The sequence below is a fragment of the Hyla sarda genome, chromosome 3 (assembly GCF_029499605.1).
Source record: "Hyla sarda isolate aHylSar1 chromosome 3, aHylSar1.hap1, whole genome shotgun sequence".
Lineage (NCBI taxonomy): Eukaryota > Metazoa > Chordata > Amphibia > Anura > Hylidae > Hyla > Hyla sarda.
The window spans coordinates 254,149,095-254,169,046 of record NC_079191.1 but is presented as its reverse complement, the minus strand read 5'-3'; the positions used below and the strand labels follow the sequence as shown (position 1 = coordinate 254,169,046).

At 39.2% G+C, this 19,952-nt stretch overlaps 1 protein-coding gene across 1 annotated transcript in view; it reads left to right on the top strand.

Moving 5' to 3' along the window:
- Nucleotides 1–19,952, top strand: part of LOC130361041 (trichohyalin-like) — a 275,344-nt gene that overhangs the window by 107,650 nt on the left and 147,742 nt on the right. The window contains exons 31-34 of the mRNA XM_056563601.1: nucleotides 8,298–8,372; nucleotides 10,438–10,545; nucleotides 11,169–11,273; nucleotides 11,838–16,838. Of these exons, the coding sequence (XP_056419576.1) occupies nucleotides 8,298–8,372; nucleotides 10,438–10,545; nucleotides 11,169–11,273; nucleotides 11,838–16,838 (5,289 nt within the window). The remainder of the gene's footprint in view (nucleotides 1–8,297; nucleotides 8,373–10,437; nucleotides 10,546–11,168; nucleotides 11,274–11,837; nucleotides 16,839–19,952) is intronic.

The following is a 19,952-nucleotide window of genomic DNA, read 5'->3' as shown; positions in this document are numbered from 1 at the left end:
CTACCCACCCCTGGATGTCGAGCAGAACGTGGGGAGAAGATGGCGGCCGGTACCTGGAAAGAAGATGTTGTGGGGACCACCGATCATCGGTGGAGACAGCGGAGCATGCTGGGAGTTGTAGTTTTGCAACATCTGGAGGATCACAGTTTGGAGACCACTATTACAGTGGTGCCCAAACGGTAGCCCTCCAGATATTGCCAAACTACAACTCTCAGCATGCCTTGACTGCCCAGGCATGCTGGGAGTTGTAGTTCTGTAACATCTGTCCCTTCAAATTTTGCAATTTTCTTGAAAATTTGGAAAATTGCTGCTATACTTTGAAGCCCTCTAATTTTTCAAAAAAGTATAAATATGTCCATTTTATTATGCCAACATAAAGTAGACATATTGTGTTTGTGAATGAATATAAAATTTATTTGGAATATCCATTTTCCTTAAAAGCAGAGAGCTTCAAAGTTAGAAAAATGCTAAATTTTCCAATTTTCATGAAATTTTGGTATTTTTCACCAAAAAAGGATGCAAGTAACAACGAAAATTTACCACTAACATAAAGTAGAATATGTCCCGAAAAAGTTATCTCAGAATCAGAATATTCGGTAAAAGCATCTCGGAGTTATTAACGCATAAAGTGACAGTGGTTAGAATTGCGAAAAAGGGCTGTGTCCTTAAGGTGAAAATGAGATCCATCCTTGAGGGGTTAAATCCCCTCAATGCCTGAGACAAAAATGTATTTGCAATTTGCATTTGTTGAATATCGTTTTAAAATGTATCCACCATGGACCTGGTGGATCCGTTTTAATCCGATGTTACGTTTTAGTGTTTCAGTGACTTATTTTAGATTCAGTACACTATTGCTTGGTATCTGTTGATGGTGATTTGTTTGCCAAAATTTAGCATATTTCACAATTTTGCATATTTGTACATAGAAACCAATGACAGCTTGATTTTCAATTCTCAAATTGCTGTAGTAAAATAAAAGCTGAGCTCTAATTGGTTGCTATGAGCAGATAGACAACTTTTGTCTCAGTTTTCATAAGTCTGCCCCATAGTCTGTCTAGCTGCACAGGGACCCAGAGGTCAGTGGGCCTTTGTTAAAAGTGTTAGGGTAGGGTCAGACTGGATGTATTTTGCTGCATATATTGTTGCTGTGTATTTTCTACCCTCTAAGGTTAATGGGTAGCAAAATCAGCTGCAGAAAATATACAGTAAAATATGCTGCAAAATAGTATGACCCTACCCTTAAACTGAAGCAGGGTCCTGATAAGTCTGCTAAATTGCAGCAGGGCCCTGAAGATTGCACAGTTCTGTTTTTATTAGCATTAGTGGGCAGAGCTTGAACAAAGAGGGTGGAGCTATGTTTGTAGGATGCTGCTTGCCAGACTGCAATGCTGGAATATGGTGAGTATTCCTAAGGCCAGACATTTTAGCAGAATTTACTGCGGAAATTCTGCTGAAATGTACTGCCTATTTACTTTAATAGGATTCCGCAGTCCCATTAACACAGCAGAATTTCGGCTGTGGCAATTCCGTTGTGAAAATTCTGCATTTCGTAAAATTTTAAGACCTGTCTTTAAATTTTGTTAAATTGCAGGCAGAATCCCATCAAACTTAAAGGGGTATTTCAGGAATGTTTTTTTATTTGACTATGCTACAGGGGCTGTAAAGTTAGTGCAGTTCATAATATAGTGTCTGTACCTGTGTGTGACGGTTTTCTCACAATTGTTCTGTGATTTTTTACTCCAATATTTATTTTTAACAGCATACAAAATGACTGTTGTCTCAGATTTTTCCAAGCTTGCAATGCGGACGAGACCTGACTCACTAGTCAGTTGATGACAGGGAGCTTGTCTGCTTCAATGGGTGGAGGGATCGCTTGGTGGGAAAGAGATCAATCTGCAACAGCTGTAGGCACCCTGATTGAAAACCACACTGATATGAATGGATGCAGCTCATTTATGTTTCAGTGGGTGGGGTGGTGATGTGTGGGAGGAAGGAAGATGGAATTGTGGCATTTGTAGTAAAAAAAAGAAAAGTCAATCAGGAAATACCAGTTCACAAACAGCTAGTCACAGTGTTATGGTAATCTCACAACATAGCCATTTAGCCCCAAGACAAGCGCAGATCCTTCCTAAGCATGTCCATTACTTTCTGCCAGGTACGTACTAAAATCACCCTATGGTGGATAACCCTTTAATGGACCTTGAATTTTGGCGAAATTCTATTTTTGGAGAACACTAATTTCTGCCAAAATCCTGGTGCAATTCTGTTCGGCAAACTTTGCTGAATGGAATTTGTGCAGGACAAATGGTACTATTGAATCTTTCTAATGTACTTTGTTTAAAAAAAAAAAAAAGTTTTTTAGGTTTTATTTGTGTTTAAAAAAGCTGCCACTGGGTGTCTCCCTACTTTTCTAGAGCACATTTCCCCCTTTCTTTTGCACAGAGTTTGGATTCCTGCTAGCCTGGCGGAAGTAAAATATCAGGAAATGCAGAGAGGGGAGGGGGGGGGGGGGGCAGCCTCAGCCAATCATAGCTCATCTCACACACTGAACTGCTCTGGGCTGTGCGTAGCAAAGTGATGGAGGAAGTTCTCCCCTGTATGGCTTCAGATTATGTCAAGCCTACTGGGTAATGCCCCTTCCCAGTCTGTGAATCTGACTGAGACTAAGCAGAAAATACAAAGCAATATCAAGGTAGAAAACTAAACAATTATTAAAAATAAAGGCAGGAGGTGGTTTATCATTATGGGGGCAGTGAACTGGGAGGATTACAAATTTAACATGATCATGAAAGGTACTCTTTAAAGTGGGAATTGGGCTTGTCTGATTGGTGTGTATATATATATATATATATATATATATATATATACACACACAGTATATATGTCTCAAGTATGTAAATGATTACAGATGTGGTAGGATTAGACACTGGTTCTTTCCACAAGGGGGTTATAAAAGTGCTTCCCCCTCTTACTTTTTATAAATGTACCTCTTGGCATGAGATCATTGACTGCTAGAAATGCCTTTACAATGCACTCAAAGACATTCTTCCCAGCTGACAGAAGTTGAGAGAGCGTGCATCCACTGGATTAAGAGAAGCAGGACGGTTGTTTCAAAGAATTTTTGCCATCCTACCATTGACAGCTAGCGGAGTGGTATTATAAACAAGAAACCCGGACTGCAACAGTATGGTCTTTAGTGAGGAACCCAGGTTCTGACTACAGTCAAGATCAGATGACAGGTAGGGCCTAGTATGTAGGCCTTCCATCCAATCTTTTCTCCAGAGCGACAAACTTCCCAAACTGTTAATGTGATTGTGAAGGGAGTCATTGTATCTGACAGTTGGTCACCCATAGCAGCGATAGGGATGCCGACAGTTAAGTGATATGTTCAAGACATCCTTCAACCACACGTGTTGCCTCTAACTTCCAACTGGTACTTTTTAGCAGGGTAATGCTCATGCACACATTGCTAGAGTTTTCCAGGAATATCTTCACCAGATGACAACACTTTCTCAGCCTTGGTTATCACCAATTAAGCATTAATGGGACCAGCTTGGACTCTACATTCAGCAACATATGAGTGTGCAACATCTATAAAACCAAATAAAACATTTCTGGGCAAATGTGCTAAAGGATGCCATACAGAACCTGTATGCTTCCACGCCCCATCATATCTGTATACACCCAACAGCGTACTAGAGCTTTCTTTACAGTTTTCCCAAAAAACATATCTGTTCACTCAGGTATTGTAATCACTTACATAAATCATCAATCCTTTCACACATATAAAGCTTTGTTTGATTCCAACAACTTCTTTGTACATTTTTTTTTTTTTGGACAATGGGGGAGATTTATCAAAACCTGTGCAGAGGAAGAGTGGTGCAGTTGCCCATAGCAACCAATCAGATTGCTTCTTTCATTTTCCACAGGCCTCTAAAGAGGCCTGTGGAAAATGAAAGAAGCAATCTGATTGGTTGCTATGGGCAACTGCACCACTCTTCCTCTGCACAGGTTTTGATAAATCTCCCCCAATGAGTTTACATGACCTTTCTTATTATTCTAGCATTTAGTCAAAGTAATTGGGAACATTTGGTTAGCTTTGCTAATACTGAAAGCAATAAAGTTGTTGAGTCCTGGTAATGCTAGAACTTTACTTTGACTCAAAACTTTACTTTGACTCATAAGTTCTTTTATTCAATACATGCTAAAATTAATTGTTATACTGTATATGTGTTCCATAAGTTATACATGCAGAAGTGCTGTATACACAGCTAAAAAGCTGATGTCTTCAGGCGCTCTCTTGTTTGAAGGGTTAGTTATATTAACCGAGATGGATCAATAAAGTAATAAAGATTAATTTAGCAATACAGATGGACAACACGATTCAAGGGTCCAATGATTGGTTCACAGATATTGACATCATTTATACATCAGAAGCCTGCGAAATCACCTATAATACAGGGCAGGTGTAATAAAAATATATACATATTGGGGGAGATTTGTCAAAACCTGTGCAAAGGAAAAGTTGCCCAGTTGCCCATAGCAACCAATGGGATCGCTTCTTTCATTTTGCAGAGGTCTTGTTAAAAATGAAAGAAGCAAGCTGATTGGTTGCTATAGGCAACTGGGGAAATTTCCCTCTGCACAGGTTTTGATTCTGGGTATGGGAAACCGCCTAGCAAAGGGACATCAGCATTATGTGACAGAAGTTGTGATCTAGTATATAAGGGATATGATATACTAGATCACAACTCCTGTCACATAATGCTGATGTCCCTCTGCTAGGCGGTCACCCATACCCACCATGACCCAGTATGTTCCGCTTCTGTGCTTTGCATTGGGAGCACGATCAGCCTGGCAGCACCTCCAAGTGTTTTTCCCCTTGCGATCCTCCACAGAGACGCCAGTATTTACTGTCTCTACAATAAAAATCAGGTTGCTGCTTTATGATATTCTGATCAGCAATAATAAAACCTTAATGATAGGTTGTTATATGTTTTTAGGTTTTATATATGACTGTATTAACAAATATCTTTTATTCTTATATGTACATAATGGGGGAGATTTATCATTGAGTTTACCCCTTTTTGATGTGTGGTAGCCCTTGGGGGGTGTATGGTAGTGGTGGTATGGTATCGGTATATGAGGGGTTAATGTTAACCCTATAGTTCGTGACACCAGGCTGAGGGCTGGTATGCTGAGATAATGCTCCGGCCTATCGCTGCCCTTCCCAGTAACGATAGGTGCATGAAATGACTGAAGGTCCACAAGGAGATTGAACTTGAACTTGAACAACTTTACTTAAGTGCTTGTGATACATCCAAGGCACAGTAACAGTCTCATACAAACAGTCCTTATATCGCTCAGTGACTGACAGTTGTTGCAGACCTTGAGCTATTTAGAAAGTCTCTGAATTTAGGGTAGATTTTTGCTGATCCGTCCGGATTTAGGGGTTATATTAGGTCCGGTGATGCTGCAGAGTGTCTGGGGATTGATACACTCTCTATTCTGAATGACTCAGCCGTTGCTGCAAGGCTCGGGCCTAACTCACTGCGATAGTTGCTGCGCAGATCCTTCTCGTTTGACAGCAAAGGAACAAGAGAGAGAAAACATGGCCACCGCTCCCTTATATGGGCAGGGGGCGGGGTGAATCCGATTGGTCCGAACATCTGTCATTCACCATTACACAGAGTAATGGGATTGCATACGTCACCAGGCCTCCAAAGGTCCTTAAGCAGAATACCATAGAGTTTACCTAGTCACGTGACCCGCAGGTTCTGCAACGCTATGGAACCGATAATTAACCATTTATTTACATATATTACTATATTTACATCACCCTTACATAAATTACTAGGCTATTAGTTGGAATAGAGGCGACAAGGGGTAGGCTACACAACAGGGATCCCTACGTCCCAGGGACTCTGGCTATGGGGACCCACACATACATAGGTACCGTAGAAGATGCAGTGCCGGGACACCACAGATGTTTATTTTTTGACGCATAATTTTGAGCAATGTCACTCGTGTCTTTTTTGTACATCTTTTTGGGTGGAACATTTTCAAATGTTGTCTATTGTTCGTGCACTGAGGAGCGAAAAATGCAGTAGACACATACTTATTACCTGCGCAAGGTTTGTTTACACTGTCAAACTTTGCACATTGCGGACATTTTTAACGCAAACATAGAACATCAAGGAGCACACGTACCAAAGTGTCAGATGCTTCTGCCACCAGTTATATTATCTCTGGGATACTTAAAATCTTTTCCATGTACCTTTTAACAATGCAATGTTTATGGAGCACTTGTGATCAAACCTTCACCCGCAGTCTAACCCCATACACCAGGATGATATTCTGGGTTATAGTGCAGGTGAAATACTTCCCTTCACAGTTTAAACTGTGCAAAATTCTAACCGCTGTTCTTGATGAGAGCAGGAGATTACACCTGTGTAGTGTAAACATGATGACTGTACAGCTAAGTACAGCTAAGTACCACTGTATGTGCAGGGAGGGAGAAGGAGGTATGGCTGTTATGTCTATGTATATGAATAATCATGTGTATGCAGCAGAGTTGAGTGTCTGATTGTGTGTATGTAGCAGAGTTGAGTGTGTGTATGTAGCAGATTTGAGTGTGTTAGTGTGTGTATGTAGCAGAGCTGAGTGTGTGATTGTGTGTATGTAGCAGAGCTGATTGTGTGATCAGGTGTATGTATCAGAGCTGAGTGTGTGAATGTGTGTATGTAGTAGAGTTGAGCGTGTGATTTTGTGTATGTTGCAGAGCTGAGGGAGGGATTGTGTGCATGCAGCACAGCTGAGTGTGTGGTCATGTGTATGCAGCTGAGCTGATTGTGTGATCAGGTGTATGTAGTAGAGTTAAGTTTCTGCATGGTCATGCTTACACATAATCACACATTCAGTTCTGCTCCATACCCATGTTGCACACAAATTTCTGCTACCAGGGTGCCTCCAGCTTTGTAAAACTGACACTCCTAGAATGCAAAGTTTTGCAACACCTGGAGGCATTCTAGTTGGTAAACACTGATATAGAGGTAAGGGGTAGTGTTACTCGCGAATATTCGCAATGCAAATTTTATTCGCGAATATTGCATATTCGTGAATTTGCGAATATTCACGAATATAGCACTATATATTCGTAATTACGAATATTTTTTTTCTTTTTTTCTTTCACAGTACACATCACAGTGATCATCCCTCTCTGCTTCCAGCTTGTGTGGTCTAAAGAGGGCTCTAATACTACTGTGTGAGACTGGAGTACGAATTTCCGCATATGGGAAAATTTGCATATGCTAATTTTTGTGTATGCGAATTTTCGCACATGCAAATTTTCTTTTATGCTAATTTTAGCATATGTGAATTTTCGCATATGCCAAAATATAACACGCATATTACGAATATGCGAATTTAGCGAATATATGACGAATATTCGTCCATATATTCGCGAAATATCGCGAATTCGAATATGGCCTATGCTGCTCAACACTAGTAAGGGGACAGATTGTTCAGCAAAATTATATATTTTTTAATCCCAAACATTCTGGGGGAGATTCTCAAAAACTCCCGTAATTTCTGTTCCAGCGATATTATTCACACCTTTTTGTTTTCTCCTCACACTTTCAAAGGTTTCTTTTGCTGCTTTGAAAATATGTGAAAATTCATTTTTGCGCCAAATTTTACATCCCCAGAAAATTCTGGTGGAAACACAAAATATTCCATGGTTACTTGTGCCCAAACAAGCAATAACTATATAAATAAAACATTTACGGGTTATTTTGTCTGCTTCTCATGTATAAATGATGTCAATATCTGTGAACCAATCATTGGACCTGATGAAGAGGGGGTCCTGCCCCTTGAAAGGTGTTGTCTGTCTGCATTGCAAACTATATCTTTGCTGTTATTTTACTGGTCCATCTCGGTTAATATAATTAACCCTTCAAATAAGAGAGCGTCTGAAGATGTCTTTTTTTTTGCTGTGTATACAGCACTTCTGCATCTGTATCCTCTGGACCGTCCAAAAGACCTTTGTAGACGGGACCTATGCCAGCTGCACTCTTCTGATCTTAACCACAGGGTTGGTTACAAGCACTTGGTGGTGTTGTGCTCATAGTACAACAGGAGAAGGTGAGCGTACTCTGATTATTAACAGAACATATTTTCTCCAAGGATTAATGGCACATAGTTGTGCTTGCTTTTCTGTTTCCTTTTCCTATATACTGAATCTATAAGTTATACATGTTATTTTATAAAATGGAATTTTACTCATAATTGATTTGCAGAGGCTCTACTAAAAAAGCTTGAACTTCCAACAGAACCCAAGAAAAGACATGAATTGTTAGCAGATCATAAAAAAGGTAAACAACAACATTATCTGATTTGACAAATGATTTTTAGTTATATTGTTTGACTAGACCTAAAATGCATTTTTAAAGTTTTCTTTACAGTTTTTTCTTATCAGCTTACAATGCATTTGGAAAGTCTTCAGAGAACTTCACTTTGTTACATTATCTTAAAGGGATACTCCATCCCTAGCATCTTATCCCCTATCCAAAGGATAGGGGATAAGATGTCAGATCGCAGGGCTCCCGCCGCTGGGGACCCCCGGGATCTCAGCTGCATTACTGCACAGAGCAAACTCGCTCTGTGCGAAATGATGGGCATTTCAGGGGCCAGAGCATCTTTACGTCATGGCTCCGCCCCCTTGTGATGTCCCAGGGGTCCCCAGCAGCGGGACCCCCCTTCGCGATCAGACATCTTATCCCCTATCCTTTGGATAGGGGATAAGATGTCTAGGGGCTGAGTACCTCTTTAAGGCCTTGTGATAAAATAAAAAAAGAACACAAAAACAGAAGACAAAGTTGTTAGAAAGGAATGCAGACCCTTTTCTATGATACTTGAAATTTTGCTCTGGGGATTCCCATTACTCTTGACCTAGATTAGAGTCACCTGAGATAAATTCGGCTGATTGGAAATGATTTAGAAAGACACACCCCAGTCTATATAAGGTCTATACAAGCTTACTAAAACCTCCTAAGAGCACAGTCTAGGCCTCCATAATTCATAAATGGAAAAAGTTTGGAACAACCTCCACTCTTTCTAGAGCGGCCACCATGCCATACTAATTGCCTATTAACACTGGTAACCAAAAATCCAATGGTCACAGATCCTTTGTAAAGATTAAAGGAACTTTTAGAAGGTCAATTATCATTGTTCCAATCTGGACTTTATGGCAGAGTGGCCAAAAAAAATAATACTCTACTCAGAAGAAAATAAATAAAAAAAATTTGAAACCTAGAAAAGAGCAATGTAGCAGACTAAAGTAATGACAAAAAAATCCTTTATTGTTTAAACACAAGGTTTAAAATACTTACAAGACACAAAGGAATGACTTCTGACAAATGCGAATCCTGGCAAAAAAGTGCACGAAAGTACTATAATGGCAACATGCCATATCCTACATATAATATGTAATACATATGGTGGGTATTGCATAAAAACAATGTGCACAGTCTGTGTTTTATAAGTGAACAGTACAATAAGACAAGTATAATAGCAGCAAAGTATAGCAGCAGTATATAAAGGGCAATACACATCAGCAATAATTGCAGACAATATACATGGTAAACAAAGGTGCACACTGAGCAGTACCCACATGTAACAGAGCAATTAGTAGCGTGGCCAGGAGGCGTCACCCCTACGATTGTTTCGGACTACACAAAAACACATTAAAACCCACCTGAAGTTTTCAAAAAGCACCTAAAAGACTCCCAGACTATGAGAAACAAGATTCTCTGGTCTGATGGAACAAAAGTATAACTTTTTGGCCTTAATTTTAGTGTCATATTTGAAAGAAACCAGACACTGGATATTAGCTTCCCAGTACCATACCTTTAGTAAGGAGTAGTGGCAGCATCATTCTATGGGGGTATATTTTAGGTCATAACATAAAAGAAAATGGAAAAAGCCGAAAGGGTCTGAAGATTTTCTGAATGCATTGCAAATACCAAAATATGATATAGACGCAAATTTACTCATGATATTTTGTAGATTACTTTGAAAAACTATTATTAATGGTTACAAGTAGAATTATCTGACCTAATTTTTTTTTAAATCATTACTGTCATTAAAAAAATACTTTCATACATCGAAATACATTTACTGAGGGTCTGTTCTACCCGCACTGCATATAACTCTGCATTAGGAGATGGAACCTGAGTGAGAAGCCTCATCTCCTGATGGACAGTTATATGCAGTGGGGAGCAGTGGGAATGAGTGCTCAATAAAGGTGTTTAAGTTCTAAATTCAAAATTAAAGTCAATTTGAAAAATGGACACAGTGCTGCACTATATTCATGTTTCATAAAACTGAATAAAATAGTGCCAAAATTTTATATTGATGCAAATTTCCTTTATTACTTAGCAGAGGCCCAAGAGAAAAAACTTAAAGAACCAACAGAATCCAAGAAAACACCTGATGAGTCAACAGAACCTAAGAAAAAACAGGAAGCACCAACAGAATCTAAAAAAGGTGGACACCAAATAGCAATACATGTGAACTAATATTTGCTCTTAAATCGTACCCGTCAGATCCAACAAAAAACATTTTTTTATATATCACTCAAGACCTAATCCTGACCATGTTCATCTAATTTCTATGTGTCTAGCACCTTTATTTATTTATTTATTAAACTTTTCATTTAGCTCCCTAGTCTGAATTCCTCTCAAAGGGAGGGGTGTGGCCTCACTGTGCAGGTCTACGCCCCCTCCCTCAGCATGCTGTCTGCTCACATCTCCCCTAGCATTAGTAAAACTACAACTCCCAGCTTGTCCTCACTGACAGTAGTGGGACACAAGCTGACAGTGGGAGGATTTTTCCTCCATCTGTTAGCCCTGCACTCACAGCTGTCAATCAACCAAGTGTGTCCATGATGCATGGACACAACAGGACTAGTATGTGTCCAAGCAGGCGGGGGGGGGGGGCAGTTGTTTGCTTGGCTTTTTTCTAATGAAAGCAATTGCAAAACCTATTGGTTATACATGCTTTACAACATATCAAAAGTTTTTGTATCTGACAGTGCCCATTTAAATATCATGTTACATAATTTATAATAAAAAATCATATTGAAAAACCTCTGCAAATTCACTTTGCAGACTCCCCAATTAAAAAACATGAAGAGCAAACAGAGCCCAGGGAAAAACATGGAGAATTAACAGAACCCAAGAAAACACTAGAAAAGCCAGCAACATCTAAAAAAGGTACATACCAATAAATGTATCTGACATGTCAAAGGGTTACACATTTAATTACCTGACAGTAACATAATTACCTGACCATGTTTCAGTGACAATCTCCCACTACAGACTTTTGTGGTGCCAACATTATTGCTTGATAGCTATGACTACAAACCTGACTGGCATTAGAGCTGGTTAGTCTATGAGGAGGCTAGGAAACCAGGCCAATCATGTGCAAGCAGATTTAGACAGGCATCTGTCACACATAGACACCTGAATTTGCTTTTTCTAAGCCTGACATGTGTCTCCTATAGTGCTGTATCTGCTGTTTGTTGCTAACTGACCCTTCCCCCTTTCCTGTACATTTAAATAGGAAGAAGCCATCACCCATTTGGGATTGTCATTTCTTAGGACAGAAACTCCAAGTAGGTAGTGACAGGAGAAGTAGGTGGGATTAGAGCTGACCTTCCCTATGTCACAAACATTTCACTGACTTGACCGAATATTTGGTATATTAGCTTACAAAATAAAATGTGCAAAATATTATTTAAAAAAAAAGTACAATTCTTATGCAAATTCCCTTTGTAGGTACCCTAATAAAAAAACATGAGCCAACAGAGCCCAAGAAAAAAGTTGAAGAGCCAACAGATCACAAGAAAAAACTTAACAAATCAACAGAACCCAAGAAAAAATATGAAACACCGACAGAATCCAAGGAAAAGCATGAAGAGCCAACAGAACACAAGAAGAAATATATAGAGACTGCAAAATTGGAGAAAAAACATGAAGAATCAATGGAACCAAAGAAGAAGCATGAAGGCATATCAGAACCTAAGGAGAAGCAGGAAGAGCTCATAGAAACCAAGAAAAAAGTTGAAGAGCCAAAAGAACGCAAGAAGCAACATGAAAAGCCAACAGAACCTCAGAAGAAACATGAAAAGCCAACAGAACTGCAGGAAAAACATGAAAAGCCAACCGAACCACAAAAAAAGCATGAAAAGCCAAAAGAACTGCAGGAAAAACATGAGAAGCCAACAGAACTAAAAAAGAAACATGAAGAACCAGCAGAACCTAAGAAAGCAAATGAAGAGGCAACAAACCCCAAGAAAACACACCAAAAGCCCAGAGAAACCAAGATAAAACATGAAAAGATAACAGAACCCAAGGAGAAATATGAAGAGCCAAAAGAACCCAAGAAGAAACAAGAAGGGCCAACAGAACCCAAAAAAACACATGAAGAGATAACAGAACCCAATGAGAAACATGACAAGTCAAAAGAACCCAAAAAGAAATGTGAAGAGCCAAAAGAACTCAAGAAGAAAGATGAAAGGCTAAAAGAACCCAAGAAGAAACATGAAGAGCCAGTAGAACCTGTGAAAAAACACGACAAGCCAATAGAAACCAAGAAAAATGATGAAGAGGCAGCAAAACCCAATAAAGAACATGAAAAGCAAATAAAAACTGAGAAAAAACATGGAGAGCCAACAGCAATAAATGAAAAACAGGAAGAGACAAAAGAAGCCAAAAAGGAACATGAAGAGCCAGTAGAAGCCAAGAAAAAACAGGAAGAGCCAAAAATATCCAAGAAAACACATGGTGAGCCAGCAGAACCTAAAAAGAAACATGAAGAGCCAGTAGAACCCAAGAAAAAACAAGAAGAGACAAAAGTACTCATGAAAACACATACTGAACCAACAGAACTCAAGAAAAAACATGTTGAACCAACAGAAACTAAAAAGAAAGATGTAAAGCCAATAGAACACAAGCAAATACATACTGAACCAACAGAAACTAAAAAGAAAGATGTTAAAGCATTAGAACACAAGCAAATAAATACTGAACCAACAGAACTCAAGAAAAAACATGATGAGCCAGCAGAACCTAAAAAGAAAAATGTAGAGCCAGTCGAACCCCCAAAAAAACAAGAAGAGACAAAAGTGCCCAAGAAAACACATACTGAACCAACAGGACTCAAGAAAGAACATGTTGAGGCAGCAGAAACTAAAAGTGAACATGAAAAGTCAATAGTACCCAAACAAAAACACGAAAAGCCCACAAAAATCAAGAAAATTGAGCCAGCAGAACCTAGGAAGAAACAAGAAGAGTCAGTAGAACCCAAGAAAAAACAAGAAGAACCAAAAGTACCCACTAAAACACATGAAGAGCCAACAGAAATCAAGAAAAAAATTGCTCAGCCTGCAGACTCTAAAAAGAAACATGGAGAGCCAGTAGAACCCAAGAAAAAACAGGAAGAGATAAAAGTACCAAAGAAAACCCATGCAGAATTAAAAGAACTCAAGAAAAAACATGTTGAGCCAGCAGAAACTAAAAAGGAATATGAAAAGTCAATAGAACACAAACAAAAACATGAAGAGCCAACAGAAACCAAGAAAAAACATGCTGAGGGGGCAGAACCTAAAAAGAAACACGAAGAGCCAGTAGAGCAAAAGAAAACACAAGAAGTACCCAAAAAACCCCATGAAGAACTGACAGAAGTTAAGAAAAAACATGCTGAGCCAGCCGAACCTAAAAGAGAACATGAAAAGCCATTACAACCAAAGAAAAAACATGAAGAGCCAATAGAACCCAAACATCTTGAAGATCAAAAAGAACAAAAGAAAACACACAAAGAGCCAACAATAAGCAAAAAAAAATATGCTGAGCCAACAGAATCTAAAAAGGGACATGAAAATCTAATGGTACCCAAGGAAGAACATGAAGAGCCAACAGAACCGAAACAAAAGCATGAACATGCAAAAGAACCCAAGAAAACACATAAAGATCCAACAGAAAGCAATAAAAAACATGCTGAGCCCGTAGAACCTAAAAAGGAATATGGAGATCTAAAAGATCTCAAGAAAACACACACAGAGTCATTAGAAACTAAGAAAAAACATGATGTGTCAGCAGAAATGAAAAAGAAACATATAGAGTCAACAGAGTCGGAGGAAAAACAAGAAGAACCAAAAGTACCCAAGAAAACACATGAAGAACCAACAGAACTCAAGAAAAAGCATGTTGAACAGGCAGAAACTAGAAATGAAAATAAAAAGCCAATAAAACACAAGCAAAAACATGAAGAGCCAACAGAAACCAAGAAAAAATATGCTGAGCCAGCAGAAACTAAAAAGAAACATGAAAAGTCAATAGAACCCAAGAAAAAACAAGAAGAGCCAACAGAACCCCAACAAAAAACTGAAGATCCAAAAGAACACAAGAAAACACAAGAAGAACCAACTGAAAGAAATAAAAAACATGGAGATCTAAAAGATCTCAAGAAAACAGACACAGAGCCATCACAAACAAAGGAAAAACATGCTGAGCTGACAAAACCTAAGAAAAAACATGAAGAGTCAGTAGAACCTAAGAAAACACATGAAGAACCAACAGAACTCAAGAAAAAGCATGTTGAACAGGCAGAAACTAGAAAGGACCATGAAAAGCCATTAGAACACAAGCAAAAACATGAAGAGGCAACAGAAACCAAGAAAAAACATGCTGAGCCAGTGGAAATTAAAAGGAAACATGAAAAGCTAATAGAACTGAAGAAAAAACAAGAAGAGCCAACAGAACCCCAACAAAAACAGGAAGAGACAAAAGAACCCAAGCAAACACACGAAGAGCCAACAGAAACCAAGAAAAAACATGCTGAGCCAGCAGAAACTAAAAAGGAACATGAAAAGTCAATAGAACCCAAGAAAAAACTGGGAGATCCAACAGAACCCAAACAAAAACAGGAAGAGACAAACAAACCCAAGAAAACAGAACCTAAAAAGGAACATAGAGAGCCAACAGATCTTAAGAAAACAAACACAGAACCATCAGAAACTAAGAAAGAACATGATGAACCCAAGAAAAAAGAAGAAGGGACAAAAGTACCTAAGAGAACATTTGAAGAACCAACAGTACTCAAGAAAAAACATGTTGAACAGACAGAAACTAAAAAGGACAATGAAAAGCCAATAGAACAAAAGCAAAAACATGAAGAGCCAACAGAAACCAAGAAAATACCTACTGAGTCAGTAGAAACTAAAAAGGAACATGAAAAGCCAATAGAACCCAAGAAAAAACAAGAGGAGCCAGCAGAACCCCCCAAAAAACAGATAGAGACAAAAGAACCCAATAAAACACACGAAGAGCCATCAGAAACAAAGAAAAAACATGATGAGCCAACAGAACCAAAGAAACATGAAGAGTCAGTAGAATCCAAGAAAAAACAAGAAGAGACAAAAATACCTAAGAAAACATTTGAAGAACCAACAGTACTCAAGAAAAAACATGTTGAACAGACAGAAACTAAAAAGGACCATGAAAAGCCAATAGAACACAAGCAAAAACATGAAGAGCCAACAGAAACCAAGAAAAAACATGCTGAACCAGCAGAAGCTAAAAAGGAACATGAAAAGCCAATAGAAACCAAGAAAAAACAAGAGGAGCCAGCAGAACCCCCCAAAAAACAGGTAGAGACAAAAGAACCCAAGAAAACACAGGAAGAGCCAACAGAAACCAAGAAAAAACATGCTGAGCCAGCAGAAACTAAAAAGGAACATGAAAAGTCAATAGAACCCAAGAAAAAACAAGAGCCAACAGAACCCCAACAAAAACAGGACGAGACGAACAAACCCAAGAAAACACCCGAAGAGCCAACAGAAAGAAAGAAAAAACATGCTGAGCCAACAGAACCTAAAAAAGAACATAGAGAGACAATAGATCTTAAGAAAACAGACACAGTGCCATCAGAAACAAAGGAAAAACATGCTGAGCCAACAACAACTAAAAAGAAACATGAGTCAGTAGTACCTAAGAAAACACATGAAGAACCAACAGAACTCAAGAAAAAACAGGTTGAGCAGGCAGAAACTAAAAAGCACCATGAAAAGCCTTTACAACCCATAGAAACACACAAAGAACCAATAGAACCCAAGAAAAAACATGAAGAACCAACAGAAAGTGAGAAAAAACATGCTAAGCCAGCAGAACCTAAGAAGGAACACAGAGAGCCAATAGAACTCAAGAAAACACAAACAGTGTCAACAGAAACAAAGAAGAAATATGATGAGCCAGAAGAACCTAAAAAGAAGCATGAAGAGAAAACAGAGCCCAAGAAAAAACATGAAGAGACAAAAGAACCTAAGAAAACATATGAAGAACCAACAGAATTTGAGAAAAAACAAGTTGAGCCAGCAAAACCTATAAGGGAAAACGAGGAGCCAATAAAACCCAAGAAAATACATTTTGAACATAAAACTGAACATAAAAAGCCAATAGAACCCAATGAAAAACATGAGCCAACAGAACCCAAACCAAAACATGATGAGCCAAAAGAACCCAAGAAAACACACGAAGAACCAAAGAAGAAACATGTTGAGCCAGCAGAACCTAAAAAGATGCTGGAGGAGCCAGTGGAACTCAAGAAAAAACATGAAGAGTCAACAGAACTGAAACAAAAACATGAAGAGCAAGTAGAAACGAAGAAAAAACATGAAGAGCCAATAGAATCCAAGCTAAAACCTGAAGAATCCAAGAAAAAACATGAAGAGAAAGATGATCTGAAGAAAAAAGATCAACTACCCACAGAACTGAAGCAAGGTAAGATGTTATTTTACCTGGCTTAAGGCTTAAAGAAAAACTGTCAGATATTTTCTCCCGCACTATCCACAGTACTGGTGGATAGTGCGGGAGATGCTGATTCCAATGAGCCCTACCTTTCCAGGATCCTCCAGGCCATTCGCCCGCAATTGTAGTTTTATTCTGTGTGGAAAAGTTGCTGTAACTGGCACAGGCGGGGCTTCTGCAGCTAACTGGCACTGACATAAGCGCCGCTTATGAATATTCATCCCCCCTCCCTCCAGTTAGGAGTGGCGAAGAGAGAGAGAGAACTGGAGGGAGGGGAGATGAATATTCATAAGCGGCGCTGAGGTCAGTGCCAGTTATCTACAGAAGCCCCGCCTGTGCCAGTTACAGCAACCTGTGGATTTCCTTTTACCTACTATTTGCTTTATGCAACAATTTAATAAATTACAATATAGATCACAATTAACTTATACTGCATTTACTTAGCAGAAATTCCTATGAAAATGCATAATTTCATATGTCAAAATTAAACTAATTAAATTATTAGTGTAATATTTTAACAAGTGCAATCGAAATTGTCCTCTACTAAGCGTAACCTGTGCGTACATCTAAGTGGTATACCATTTTATTCATGTTAAAGTCTTAAGGGCCTAGGTACTGTGAAAGGCTAGGCAAAAGTACACACCTACTGATATTGTACACAAATACTGTTTTAAGTGTACTGGAGCGCATTGTCCTCCCCTCATAAGTGCATACCACATATGTACATCTAAGTGGTGTACCATTTTGTTCCTGTTAAAGTCTTAAGGGCTTAATTACTGTCAGCGCTGCTTATGAATATTCATCCCCCCTCCCTCCAGTTAGGAGCGGCGAAGAGAGAGAGAGAACTAGAGGGAGGGGGGGATGAATATTCATAAGCGGCACTGACGTCAGTGCCAGTTAGCTGCAGATGCCCCGCCCGTGCCAGTGACAGCAAGAATTACACATAGAATAAAACTACAATTACGAGCGAACGGCATGGCGGATCCGGGCAAGGTAGGGCTGATTGGAATCAGAGTCTCCCGCACTATCCATAAGTACCTGTGGATAGCGCGGAAGAAAATATCTGACAGTTTTCCTTTAACCTACTATTTGCTTTATGCAACAATTTACTAAATTACAAGATAGATCACAATTAACTTATACTGCATTTACTTAGCAGAAATTCCTATGAAAATGCATACTCTCATATGTCAAAATTAAACTAATTAAATTATTAGTCTAATATTTTAACAATTGCAATTAGGGATGAGTGAATCGAAATTGTCCTCTAATAAGCGTAACCTGTGCGTACATCTAAGTGGTGTACCATTTTATTCATGTTAAAGTCTTAAGGGCCTAGGTACTGTGAAAGTCTAGGCAAAAGTACACACCTGCTGGTGTTGTACACAAATACTGTTTTAAGCGTACTGGAGCGCATTGTCCTCCCCTCATAAGTGCATACCACATATGTACATCTGAGTGGTGTACCATTTTGTTCCTGTTAAAGTCTTAAGGGCCTAATTACTGTGAAAGGCCAAGCAAAAGTACGCAACTGCTGGTATTGTAGACAAATACCGTTTTAAGCGTACTGGATCATCCCTACCTCATAAGTGCATACCCCCACACGTACATCTAAGTGGTGTACTATTTTGTTCCTGATAAATCTTAAGGGCCTAGATACTGTGAAAGGCCAGGCAAAAGTACTCACTGGCTGGTGTTGTAAACAAATACTGTTTTCAACATAGTGAAGCGTATTGTACTCCCCTCATATACGCACTAAGTATGTTAGGCAGAGAAGTGCCAGGACGTGCACAGAGGAGTGGCAGAGGCCTAAATTCATCATGCAGAGGTCGCAGCAGACTAGGGGCGAGTGGCAGCAGGAGTCGCAGTAAGAGGCCTGAGCTCCGACTATCAGCTAGCGGTCGTGTCTCAAGCAGCAAACCATCTGCTGTCATCTATTGGTTAACACTAGAGATGAGCGAATCGAATCTGACAAAGTAAAATTTGTTTCAAATTTCATGAAAAATTATATTCTGACCGAATCCGAACTTCAACTCAGTTCAAAATAACAAATTTCTTCATTAGCGACACCCCTGCGATAGTCCTGTGAAATGTAGAGATACGAGGGGCTTTCTCCTGCATCAATGCAATAGATACTATAATCGCAGCGGGTGTCAGGAGCGGCAGTTTCTGTGATATGTCCTCAACTGCAGGTACTACTGCTCTCAACATGGAGCGCACTCTGCTCCATACTGGGAGCTATAGTACCTGCATTAATAGACAGATTGCAACTGGTGTTACTTCTGACACCCGATGCGATCATCCTGTAAAATATGTTGGTTGCCGGCGGGCGGCCAGACGCTCTTCTCTGGTCCCACTGTAGTATGAGTATATGCCGTATATATACAGTCAGGTCCATAAATATTGGGACATCGACACAATTCTAATATTTTTCGCTCTATAAACCACCACAATGGATTTGAAAGAAACGAACAAGATAACTATAACTGCAGATTGTCATCTTTATTTTGAGGGTATTTACATCCAAATCAGGTGAACAGTGTAGGAATTACAACAGTTTCCATATGTGCCTCCCACTTGTTAAGGGACCAAAAGTAATGGGACAGAATAATAATCATAAATCAAACTTTCAATTTGTAATACTTGGTTGCAAATCATTTGTAGTCGATTACAGCCTAAAGTCTGGAATGCATAGACTTCAGCAGACATTGCTGTGTTTCATCCCTGGTGATGCTCTGCCAGGCCTCTACTGCAACTGTGTTCAGTTCCTGCTTGTTCTTGGGGCATTTTCTTTTCAGTTTTGTCTTCAGCAAGTGAAATGCATGCTCAATCGGATAAAGGTCAGGTGATTGACTTGGCCATTGCATAACATTCCACTTATTTCCCTTAAAAAACTCTGTGATTGCTTTTGCAGAATGCTTTGGGTCATTGTCCATCTGCACTGTGAAGCACCGTCCAATGAGTTCTAAAGCATTTTGCTGAACATGAGCAGATATTATTGCCCGAAACACTTCAGAATTCATCCTGCTGCTTCTGTCAGCAGTCACATCATCAGAAAATATAAGAGAACCAGTTCAATTGGCAGGT